Here is a 13316-nt window from a genome sequence, read left to right as displayed (position 1 = left end):
AACTTTATAAATGAGTCAAGTTGACTTTCGAAAAACGCAACATGACATAAAAAAATAGATGAAGGGTGTATTAATCTTGAAAGTATGAATTTGACCAACATATATATGATTAATATATACATGTCAGTTCATTAATTTATTACGATGACATATAAGTAGAAACGAAGAATATGTATTTGAACATAAATTGAGTAATATCAAAAAAAATAAAAATAAAATAGGAGTGTTGGCAAGCGAGGAGCAAAGTGAGAATCGGTGTTTCTTTTGTTTGGCACAAATGAGAAAAAACACCAGGCAAACCACCCCCTTTATGTAAATCTTCTGATTACAGAAGCGGTTTAGGATTTGAATTTAAATTGTGTTCAATTCTCAACTCCGCACACTCTGAAAGTAAACTATTCATTTTCCTTTTAGTTTTAAAGGACTGTTTTCCTTTTGAATATCGATGTGGGACAACGTAACCAACGACGCTTCATATAGGCGGTGATAGAGCATTTATTGTCCACTACTAAAGTGATTTTATGACTACATTTATGTAGTGAAGGCAATTTTGTTAAACTTTCGCGTTGGTATTAGCTGAAATAAGATTAAGTTCATATCAAAATTATGAAATTATCTATATCTAATAAGGAGGATAATTATGGTGTTCAAGTTCATTACTCAGTTTGTAAGCAATTTAACTAGTATATTCATAGTGTTCATGTCAGCTTGTAAGCTAAAACAAAATTGAAGTTTACATTAAACTTTGTCATATTTTTTTTAAAAAAATAGTATTAGGTGTTTTTCATTTTTTTTTCATTTTTTAGTTGTTTGCTATAAACAAATAGGTTGTGGAATGATTGTTAAAAATATTTTCCACAAAAAAAGTTGGGTTGATTGGTCACTTTTATGTTCTAAAAAATAAACTTACGTGTTAAAATTTTTCCTTTTGTATTTGTAATTTTTATTACTATTATTTTCCCATTTTAAATTAATTTAGTCAATTTAATAGTTAAGATTATTATTATTTTAAATATTATCATTATTTTTTCTACCAGTATAGAAGCATGAGTTTAATGTTTTTATCAACATGTATGCTTAGAGTCATTTGTTAATTTGTATGTGGCATTTTAGTCTTTTAAGGTCTGGAATTTTGATAGGTAGAAATGAGTCGCTTTTCTTGTATACTTTATTAATCTTAGTCTTTTAAGTTAGGTCTGGGATTTTGATAAGTAGAAATGAATCGCTTTTCTTGCATACTTTATTAATCTCTCAATTGTGCTGACTATTTAACCCTTTAACACAACTTTATAGTTAATAAAATAAATGGGGCCAATTTCTCATTATGATTGTGGGTTGTAGCTGACAATAATTTTCTACTTCTAATTTGCCCATTTTTCTTATTCAATTTTAAAAGAGCAATGCATATGATATTTATTAAAGGCATTTAGTTATGGAATTTAAATAATCGTACTATTTATTTTATTTAAATTTTTAAGTTATGATTGGAGTTGTTTTTAATCATATCTTTTACGAATTTTTTTTTTTTGGAATTTGAATGTACTTTAAGTATAATTTATATTCATCAATTTTTATAAATTAGCAAATTCATTTGGCTTGACTAATTTATATAAATCATACCGTCAAATCTTCTCTAAAAGAATATTATCTTAAGATAGATAGTCACACACTATTCTAGATTAGATCCCATAATTAAAAATGAAAAGATTAAAAAGAAATTAAACTGAAGAGGGAAATTAAATTATTTTACGATGAAAAATATAAAAATAATTGAATATATATGAGTTTTAATATCAATAATTATGTATACTAGCTAATAGTAAATAGACGAATTAAAAAAAGACATGTGCCCCTTTTTTTTGTCATCACTTGCTTTCAAAAGACAGTGAACACTCTCTATGCAACATCAACACTTAGGGTGTATCTATTTCATTTTAAAATAATTTAGAAGAATAATATGATCTAAATTAAATTAAGGTATGTTGCTGATATTTATGCTATACTTCATTTGGATTTTGTGGCAGGGCAAACATTTGCCGACTCATCAGGACTTTTGACGATCCACCAAGTTGACTTCTCCCTCCATTTTACATTATGTAAAATATTCGCTCTTTTCATGTTTGAAATAATTAAATTGTTCAAAGTTCAATATAAAAATTTAAGTTTTTATTCTTATTGGCGCTCTCGTCTAAGAAGTTTTATATGAGACAAATTGCACTACTTACAAAGTTATATATATGATTTCACAAAAGGCAATTATGAAAAATATGATTTAAATTATGTCCTTAAATGTTCATCTTAATACATATCATTGCCTCACGAATTCACTTAATATAAAATAGAAGAAGTATCATAGTTTGACACAATTTTTTTAAAAATGAGTCAAATCATAAAATTTTATCACAAAATTATCATATTTATACAAATTAAAATATGATATTTTTAAAATTTAAAATGTTTGGCCCGTCTCATCTAGTTTTTACTATAAATGTGAGAGATAATCAAAAATGTTATGAAATTATATAAATTTAGAACAAGAAGAAAGTAGGGAGAAGAGAAAAGACTTCTTATTTCTCTTGAAGTATATTCATGATTCATAGATCTTTCACAAATCTTATTTACAATGAAGGAAAACCCTTTATTTATAGGGAAAACCTTACTTGGTCCCAAGTAGGATTCCTAACCATATCCCACAAGGACTCCACATAATTAGACATTCACTATAACACAAATATGTTTATAACACTCCCCCTTGACTGTCGGTAGATTATGTGCCTCGTTAAAACCTTACTAGATAAAACCCAGTGGGAAAAAAATCTAGTGAAGGAAAAAGAGTACACATATCTAATAATACGCATTATGGATGCCTCATTAAAAACCTTACAAGGAAAACCCAGTGGGACAAAACCTTGTGAGGAAAAAAGAGTACATCGTGTTTTAACTCCCCCTAGTGACAACATCAATTCAGAGACTAGAATCTTCGTTTCCAAGCTTGTGCACCATCTTCTTGAAAGTTGTAGTTGGTAGAGACTTGGTGAATAACTCAACAATAATATTACTTGAACAGACCTCTTGCATGTTGATATCACCATTCTTGGGAGCTCATGAGTAGAAAAATCTTGACGAAATATGTTTTCTTCTATCTAGTTTTATGAATCTTTCCTTCAAGATCAAATATTTCTGCAAGTTCCTTACTTTAACTTCTTTAAGCAAATAATCTATTGCCTTTTGAAAACTCTTCAAGAGTTTCAATTCTAGTTATCAACTTGCATAATAATACTTGTATATGCTCTATGCATTTTGAATCATTTAATCCTTATGAGGATGATAAACAAGTTTTCCAAAAACTTGTATATGCTTTAATTTTGAACCCATTGGATATTTTCATATCAATTTTGTCAAGTAACAACATTCAATATTAGATGTATGACATCTTTTAGTGCCTAGATTGCAAGTCAAATAAACTTTACGCTTACCAAGATGCATCATTCAACTTTTCACTTGATAATTATTTCTATACAAGCATGCTTTAATAGATGTAGAATTCATATTCTCATAATCTTTTACAATATTGCGCGCTATTGTATCAAAGATATCGTCAACGATATACCATTTTGTATCGATTCACAACACTACAAAACTTATTGAGATCTCATCACTTCATTATTTTAGGTAGCTACCCCTCTCATGAGGTTTCATAAAGTGTTATGTCGTAGGCTCTCCAAGAGCACATTATCTTCTTATTATGATCATTTTGATTCTTTGATCCTCCCCCTTTTTCAAGGATTATTTTATTTAGAATTGATTAGTCTATCATAGACTTTATCCTTGAGGGACATTCAATATGAGTATTTACAACTCTTCTGTTGCTTCTAGTCTCCCCCTTATGTTAGACAAACTAACATATATCTCAATCTTTTGGAGAATCTATCTTTGTGCATCATAGTATATTCATTAATCATATATTGCACATCAAAATTATCAGATGAAAACTATTTGGACCCTGACCATAAACCAATTAACAGAAAAATTGATCATAACTTATTAGTTTGATTCATACAATTATGTTTGTATGTAATATCATATTTCATATCAACATATGAAACTTTATTTTCATAAACAATGATTTCACTATTTGAGACATTTAGTGTCACATTATCTGAGTATTTATCAATATTATCAAGATAAATTGTCTTGATTACATATTCTGAAATTGTACTCTTAACTCAATTATTTTTGCACAAACAATTTTGCGAATGTCAAACTACTGGTTGACAACAAATGCACATGTGATTATCTTATAAATGCATCATTTTATCATGTCACATGATAGATGAACGGACCCATATTCACCTTTTATACTTTTCAGAATTTAGAGATTTAATCTCAACATTAGTTGATCCAACTTGTCATGAGAACAAACAACAAAAGAATTCTTGAAGAATTTTCTAGTTTTTCAATGTATGTCCATTACTCAGTATGCATATCTTTGGGATGACCAAATTATTCATGCCAACTAATAAAATTATTAGTACTCGTAAACTCCAAGTTTACTACGTCATATGCCTTTTGCTTTAGTAAATTTTTGATTTACTATTTATGACTAAATTTCAATTTTATACTCCAAGAGTAATTTTCAGATTTATTTCTTCTCAATTACTTCACCCTTTAGGTGAGTCATGATCCCATCATTGAATGAACTAATCTGAAGAAAATTGTGCATATAACATATTATTTATGCCAATATTTTTGCAAACATCAAGTTGCGAGATAATAATAGGCACACACGAGATCATATAGAAGAAACATTTATTAGGACCATAAATGTCTAAACAATCCACTAGGTGGATGACTAGGACCACAAATATTTATATTCGTTCCTAGAACGCAGAGAATTCAATCTCAACTTTCGTTTATGATGGCCTCACAATTAGCTTGCCTTGCTAACAAGTAGTACAAGAAAATTCACCATTTAAAAGAATTTTTACTTTCTTCCATGAAAGTCCATTTTAATTTTTCATAATTCGTCTAAACATTATAGACTAACGATGTCCCAGACAATCGTGTCAAACTAAGAAAGTATATGAAGTAGTAAATTTCTTATTTACCAGAGAATGTGCCTCAATTGCATAAATTCTTATCCAATACACGCTTGAAATTAAAATATGAAACTTTTCTATAATACATGTCTTCTTAGAGACATTCTTGGTGATACCACATCATTAATTAAAGATCGTAATCTTTCACATGCCTAGCATGGTGGCTTACACCTCATTCCCTTTAGAGAATGGATCCATATTTTAGCATTTATCAAAAGTTCTTATTCTTCATGAATGGAACACAAACACGTGAGCTTATCAAATTATGATCGCTTTAGTACCTCATTCCATATTTATGTGCATTATTCAATCACTTGTCTTCTTTCAGACATATTATGCACTAAGAGCCTGTTTGGCTCAGCTTAAAAGCTGGTCAAACTGACTTAAAAGCTGATTTTTGACTTATTTAGCTGTTTGGCTTATTTTGAGTTAAAAAAACTTATTTTAAGCCAAAAGTTAAAAGCTGGGGTAGGGGTGCTTTTTTTTTAGCTTATAAGCTGTTTTAGTTGACCACATTTTTATCTTTTTGCCCTTAATATTTTTATACAATCTCCAAATTACAACATATTCCTAACATCTCTTTCTTCCATTTTTCCCTTTTCACGTTTGGCATAGCAACTTCAGCACTTTTATCCAAACACATAACTGCTTATTTTAAAAATAAGTTTCAGCACTTTCAAAAGTACTTTTTTAAAGCTGCTTTTATTAAGCCCATCCAAACGGGCCCTAATATTACATTCACTTTTGTGATGGAGTAAATTCAGTAAATTTCATGACTCTTCATCTAAAACACATTAGTTTTTCTTTAGTCATTATTATATCATCAATATGATGCATTAAGACTTAAATTCAATGTCTTGTCCATATAAAAGTGTCTTAGGTCATAAATCGACGGGTCTTGCACCCAATATCTTATCATCATGGTGCATCAGGACTTTAACCTAATGTCTTACCCTCTTTGTGCGATTAGACATAAATCTATCGTCTTATTCTTTTGGTGCGATAAAACTTATATCTATCGTCTTACCCACAATGAGGCTCAACCTCAAGCCTTCAGAATAATTGTAATTTTACCACTTTTGATGACCATTAATATGATCGTACATTGTAATTACACACAAAATTGAAATTATTGAATTCTTATAATCAACACAGAATTGAGATCACATACCTCATATAAAGATTGAAAACAACCTTTCACTAAACTGTGCTTATTCAATTATTAAAATAAATTAAGAAATTCTCTTCCCAATCGATTAAAATTAAACGTATAAAAAGTCAACAAGTCTCTTTAAATTCTTACTTTAGATGGTACCTCCAGATCTGTTATATAAATAATTATAACATAAAGATAAATCATACCTTGAAGATATAAGAACTTTCTCTTTTGCACTTTTCCCGTCTTCTTCATAATTCTTTAAAAATAGAACAATCGTGCTGATAACGTGTTATGAAATTATATAAATTTAGAACAAGAAGAAAGTAGGGAAAAGAGAAAAGACTTCTTATTTCTCTTGAAGTATATTCATGATTCATAAATCATTCACAAATCTTATTTACAATAAAGGAAACCCTTTATTTATAGGGAAAACCTTACTTGGTCCCAAATAGAATTCCTAACCATATCCTACAACAACTCCACATAATTAGACATTCACTATAACACAAATATATTTATAACAAAAAATAATTTTTCCCTGTATCACATGTTTATATTTAAAACTATTTAAAAATTTAATCTATCATTTTAAAATAAAGCAGTCATTTATTATTTAACCCTATTATTGGTGGGAAATTTTTTAGTATAAGAATTGAAAGGAAATTGGTGGGAAGACGATTGAGGAGCCGCGAGAGAGTGAGATATGCCGGTGGCAAGACCTGAGTTATCGGATTGTAGAGTTATTGCTCACGTCGATATGGATTGCTTCTACGTTCAAGGTTCTATTTTTTCTCCAAAATTTTGGGATTTATATTAATTTGTGTATTCCTGTTAGGGCATATGCAGACTATAATCCTTTTCATTTCTCTTTTGAAAAATATCCATTCCTTTAGGATTTGTTGTACAATGAATGAAGTGACTTTCAATTGTAAGATTTTTCATTCATGGGTTCTTGACCATTGTAGTAGGTATTGACTTGCTGTCTACTCTTGTTTTCTTCATTTTCGTTATAGTATTGTTCTGCTACTACTTGTTTTCTTCATTTTCGTTATAGTATTGTTCTGCTACTACTTGCTTTCTTCACTTTCATTGCGTTTTGTTTTCTAGACTGTTTTTATCTTAAGTTGAGGACTTATTAGAAACAAGTCAGGTTTGCATACACTTTAACCTCCCGAGACCCCATTTTGTGGTACTACATTGGGCATGTTGTTGTTAGATTACTTATAGTATCAAATGAGTTTTTTAATTAAAACATAAATATTGAGTTTGAGCCAAAGCCGAACGCTGTAGGCTGTACCTAAAACTGTGCCTCCATTGCTGGAGCCAATGCTTTCTAGAGGATGTTCCTTTAAAGTATTGTTATTTGTTAGCCAGGTTACTTTTTCCATAGCTCTTTTATAGTTGGTAAGAAACTGCTGATATTTGTTGGTTTAAGGAATTGGATGTTCTTGCACCAAGGGCGTGGCTTCTGAAGTGGGAGGAAAATTGTGAGGTCTCTAGTTTAATTTCAACGCAAGGTGACTTAGGCAGATCAGAAGATTTTTTCTTTCTGAAATTCTTTTATTGAATAAAGAAAATAGCTTTCATCTACTTATTCTTCATGGGTAGATTTACATATTACCTACATTTGTGGAAGGGAGTAGGTACTCAATGGAATAGTTGAGATGCGCATAAGTTGATCGCGAACATCCGCTATCATAAAAGGAAAAAGCTTTGGGTGTTCTTACATATAATGTATTTAGATGCAAAAAATATTAAAATGCTAAACAGGGTAGCCCAAGCGATAGCACACAAGTTTTTATTGTCAATGCTCTATAACAACAAACCATAGCTACACAGCAGCCCCAAACATATTGGGTTTGGCTATATGAATTCTCACTAACCTCCAATTAAAATTCATCTTAAGCAAGCGTTATACAAATTTAGATGTACTAGAAGTTGGCTATATGAATTCTCACTAACTTCTATGTTTTCTTCATTGTTTTCTCCTTTTTACTTGGATTTGATGTACTTGAGTTGAGGGTCTTTCTTAACAACCTCTCTACCTCCAAGAGGTAGTGGTAAGGTCTGTGTGCACCCACTCTTCCCAAACTCCACCTGGTGGGATTTCACTGGGTATGTTGTTGTAGGTATAATGAATCTTCTTTTTATATTCTAACATGCCCCCTCAAATTCAAATTAGGGAAACCAGCTTGATATCGAAATCTCACAAAATACCAAAAATAGAAGTCGTGCTGAAATTATTTTTCTATGAAAAGTCGTTGATAATTGCATAATAAAAGTAAGTGTTTCTTGCACTTGACACAAAAAATACTGTTCTCAATTTCCAAAAGGAGATATTGTTTTGCAAATCTCCAAGACATAGTTAGTAAAGCTTAAATTGGTAGAATGAAAAACAAGAAAACCTAGGTGGAACAGAAGGCACTGGTAGTGAAAAAAGTAGTAGTGTCAAGAAGTTACACCTGATGAAAGGTTGCTGAAGAGTGGAGCAATGCTTGAATGGTCTCTCGAAGTAGAAACACTGCTTGCTGTAGAGAGGAACATCGCCAAAAACTGGAAGGAACATAAATATAAAAACATTGGTCGACATGCAATGCATGTTGGCATGCACCGGTTGTTGGTAGCTGAAGCTATTTGAGTCTCCCAAGGTTGCAATAGCTCTGATACCTTGTGAAACTAGAAAAAACTTCTTATTTACTAGTGTTATAGAAAATGGACTCGTCATCGCTTAAAGTGAGAAGTGACGTGAGGCGACAAGTATCTCGCTTCAAGGGTATGAAGTGCAGTGATCCTATGTAAATGCTCGCTTCATGGGAGGTCTGAGGAGTGTGAAGTGCTAGGAGACAATTGTTTTTATGTTTTTTAAGTTTTAAAGATATCAATTTCAAAGAAAATCATGGAATCCGGGTCTTTATATTTTTCTTGTTTCAGAAGCTTCAACTTAGAGCTAGTCTTCTTCTTATAGCTGAATTTTTGATCTTTCCAAATAGTCCATTATCAGTGGATTTCTTTCAATTAAAGTAGCTGAGTTTTATTTCGTTTGCCTTTTAAAGAATGTAAATAGCTTCACAAGATCAAAAGTAAGACTCGACTTGGATATATGCATAGAAAATTAATGAGATCGACTGACCTCAATTAAATGTCTTTTTGTTACAAATTACAAAAAGGGAAACTTATCGTCACAAACATCATCTCATCAATTGGTAATCCCAAGGTTAGAACTTGTCCAAGTTGCCGGGCACATGTGAAGGAAGAAGTGCAAGAGCTTATGGATGGATAAAAAATTGAATAACGACTCAAATGCAATAACATATTGTTTTATTTTGGAATTTTAGATTTGATTTTGCTTGTTGTGCTCTCTACTTTTTAGTTTTTTTATATTCACCAACACAATTGGAACAACATACACCAATACCATGACAAATATACCTACCGACAAGATAAAGCGAAATTGACCTAGCCTAGAGTGAGGACACATGAGTGACTTCTTCTATCACAAGTAGACTGGAAGAAAAGAATTTCCCACGCCCTTCTTTACCAAGCTCGGGACTAGAGGAGCGTGTTAGGAATTTTACATTTGCTTATATATGTTGTTTTTGTACAAGTTCATTTTGATCTTTATAAAAAAGTGGGCATATCTTCGATGAAGCAAGCGCTTCGCTTCACGCTTCATGCTTTTGAGTGAAAGAGAATCAGGGCCCTGTTGCTTTTTGTCGCCACACTCTGAAAAACACTGCCCCTGACTTTATTCAGTAAGAATGTACAAGAGGTGCTCCTTACATAGGAGTTTTAGGCCATATATGATATGCATTGATGGTAAATCAATATCTGTGCTAATAACTTAAGTTATAACACCTGAAGGTATTTACAAAGCTTATTCTATAAGATTTTCCTTATTCAAGTATAATGAATCTGGACATATCTTCTCATGATATTCTAATGACTAAACCATCTCAAGTGATGTTATGTCATTTTATCCTTTATGCGATTCTTGCATTTTTTCACTGGTTTGCTATCATTTTTTTTTTTGGTCTAACCTTGTATAAGAATCCACCTTCTTGCAAAATCATCCTTGGATCAACATCCACTCCCATTTAATATTCTTGGTTTTAAAACCATTTTGTAAAACTTGCCTTCCACTTTGAGTTTAAGAATGTACTTTTTGTATATTTATTAAAGAAATGTTCTTTCTGTTATGATCATGAGATAGTGATGTTACCATATTTTATTAGTAATAGTAATGTTACCATCCTTTCTTGTGTATTTATCTTTTTACTGTGCAAATTGGTTGTGCCATGATATCATCTTTATAGTCTGGCTAACTGGTCATACTGTGAATCTGTAGTGGAGCAGCGGAAGCAACCAAGTCTAAGAGGTCAACCCACTGCTGTTGTACAGTACAATTCTTGGCAAGGTGGGGGACTGATCGCTGCCAGTTATGAGGCTCGTAAGTTTGGGGTGAAGCGGTGAGTCTGTTTACCTATAGTTGTATGAGTAGTTAACTGGTTATTCTTGGAGAAGTTGATACTCATCAAGCATCTGAGAACTGAAATATTTACATGCTCAAGCTCAATGCGAGGTGATGAAGCAAAGCAAGTTTGTCCGGAGATTCATCTTGTTCAAGTCCCAGTTGCCCGTGGTAAAGCTGATCTTAATGCCTACAGGAATGCAGGCTCAGAGGTTCATTGACACTGAAAGTTACCATTGTGCTAAGGCTAATAATGTTGGTAATAATCATACCATAATATAATTGCAGGTTGTCTCTATACTTTCTAGAAGAGGCCGATGTGAGCGTGCTTCAATTGATGAAGTGTATTTGGATCTCACTATAGCTGCTGAAGCAATGCTGGCAGATAATCCTCCTGAGTGCCTGGAAACTATCAGTGAAGAAGTAGTACAATCACATGTTTTGGGTCTTGAGGAAGTAGGTGTCATTTAGAGCAGCTTATCTTTCTTCTTTTAAAATAGCAAAGTGGAAGACAATATCGATAAGACAATATCGATAGTACCATATTTTTTTTAGAGTCTTGACATTCTCTATTATTTGTGTACATTTTTCTATCTTCAATTTGTCAGGCATTTGCTGGGAATGTTTTCAGTTTGGTTAGAGATTTTTATGTTAGTATTGGGATAAATGTGAGATTCAGGGAATTTCATGTTCTGGAGGAGTCCAATCTCTTGAAATTTGGGTATTATAGATCTGAAACAAACCCAAATGGTATAGAGTTGGTTATGGACCCAGACCCATATACTGACTCCGGCTCTTTGGAGATTAAGGCATGGTAGTACTTGTTCTAAAGTGTCCTCCGTTTCTACCAGCTAGAAGACAAAATCAAGAAGGGGATATTTTTAGCACGTCTTTTTTGGTCCCTCCTTGCATGAGGCCCGAAACCCTAGTGCAATCTGATAAATGCATTCAACAGCAACATTAGTTTATGGTATTTAAGTAATAAAATAAACTCATATTTTGTTTTGAGATGGTAGTACTGGAGATGAGCACGCCTACATCTGTGCATCATTCCATGGACTTCTGCAAAGTAATGTTACAATATTTTTTGTATTGGCTTTTTAAAAGTATAATTTTTCATGTTATATTCTTATTTTTATATTTATCCATATCCCACGGGTTTTTGCTGATATCTGCTGACTTCTTTCCTGCACAGGTTGGTAGCGATGCCAGAGAGAATGTCAGACATTGGTTCACTAGAAGTGATGCTAGTCGTCGTGATAAGTTGTTAGCCTGTGGAGCCTTTATTGTTGCAGAACTTCGGCTGCAAGTACTAGAAGAGACTGAGTTCACTTGTTCTGCAGGCATTGCTCATAATAAGGTGGAAATATTTATTATTTTGTAACAACAATAAGGTGGATATAAATGTCGTTTACATGAGAAATGCATAATTATATATTTGATGGTTTATTTTTGAAGAAGGTTTTAGTAACTTGAGTATGATATTGTGAGCAGATGCTGGCCAAACTTGCAAGTGGAATGAATAAACCTGCTCAGCAAACTGTGGTGCCTTTCTCATCCGTCAGCAAATTACTTGGAACTTTGCCTATAAAAAAAATGTAGGGGTTTGCACAGAAATTGTGTGTTGACACCTTGTTACCATCTCTTAAAGTAGTTAATAGCATGTTGGTTGCTTAGTTATGCCGTAATTTTATTGAAATTGAATTCTTTTCTTTATATATTCTTACTCAGTCCTTTCCCTGGACTGCTCTACTGTGATGTGGCACATGGTTTCTATAATGTAAATGGTACTTTTTGGCTTGTTTATTCTTCTAAATACTGTTTTCTTTTAACATGTCTTGGGGCATTATTTGTTCACAGGAAACAGCTTGGAGGAAAACTTGGAACTTCTTTGCAAATTGACTTGGGTGTGAACACTGTTGGGGATATGCTCCAGTTTTCAGAAGAAAAGCTACAAGGATATTATGGAGTAAATACTGGGTGATAATCTATTCTCAGTCTCAGATGTGTTGTTACTCTTCGTAAGTCTTTGGTCTGTCTATCATGCTCATGTTGGGCAGACTCCTCTTCATAGGGAAAAAGTCCCACTAGTTGAATTGCTAAATCTGTCAACGAAAAAAAAGAAAGAAAATAAGGAATTTGATGACCAATCGCAATTTGTCTCAAGATAGCTGAACTCACTATACTTTAGTAATTATTGCTGTACTTCTAATTTTAAGTGGAAGTTTTCAATACCTACAGTCATAAGGTGTTTGGATTGAGTAGCTATTAAGCCAAAAATAATTAAAAGCTATTTTGACCAGATTTTGAGCTAAAACCAAACAGCCTCTTAGATTATCTTTTTCTTTTCTAATAAATCAAAGATAAACAGATCTGTTGAAACACGACTATACTAATACCCTTGCTTTCACAACCCGATTGCTCTAGTCACAATGACACATACTATAAACCACCAATAGGTAAGCCAACCCGTAAGCTAGAACAATAAGTAATGCATATATGGTTAGAAACAAAGTAAAAGCAGTAATTTAATAACAAAAATAGAGCAACAAAAGGAAACAAACCAAAAGAATATATATATATATATATA

The 13316-nt window shown here is 32.1% G+C and overlaps 1 protein-coding gene across 6 annotated transcripts in view; it reads left to right on the top strand.

Annotated features, from left to right (window-relative positions):
- Positions 1 to 6889: 6889 nt before the first annotated feature.
- The window catches only part of LOC107003688 (DNA polymerase eta), a 19740-nt gene continuing 13313 nt past the window's right edge, over positions 6890 to 13316 (top strand). For 4 of the 6 annotated variants that reach the window (XM_015202116.2, XM_015202082.2, XM_015202049.2 and 1 more), the window contains exons 1-7: positions 6890 to 7037; positions 10604 to 10724; positions 10827 to 10938; positions 11015 to 11182; positions 11922 to 12086; positions 12221 to 12324; positions 12587 to 12706. In XM_015202116.2, the coding sequence (XP_015057602.1) occupies positions 6962 to 7037; positions 10604 to 10724; positions 10827 to 10938; positions 11015 to 11182; positions 11922 to 12086; positions 12221 to 12324; positions 12587 to 12706 (866 nt within the window). In that variant the 5' untranslated portion in view covers positions 6890 to 6961. Of the gene's footprint in view, positions 7038 to 10599; positions 10725 to 10826; positions 10939 to 11014; positions 11183 to 11211; positions 11796 to 11921; positions 12087 to 12220; positions 12325 to 12586; positions 12707 to 13316 lie in introns of those variants that run through there. The other 2 variants (XM_027914013.1, XM_027914014.1) reach the window with 2 other exon arrangements.

Source organism: Solanum pennellii, chromosome 1 (genome assembly GCF_001406875.1).
Source record: "Solanum pennellii chromosome 1, SPENNV200".
NCBI classification, from domain to species: domain Eukaryota; kingdom Viridiplantae; phylum Streptophyta; class Magnoliopsida; order Solanales; family Solanaceae; genus Solanum; species Solanum pennellii.
Note: the sequence above shows the minus strand (reverse complement) of the source record. Positions and strands in the feature narration are given on the sequence as shown.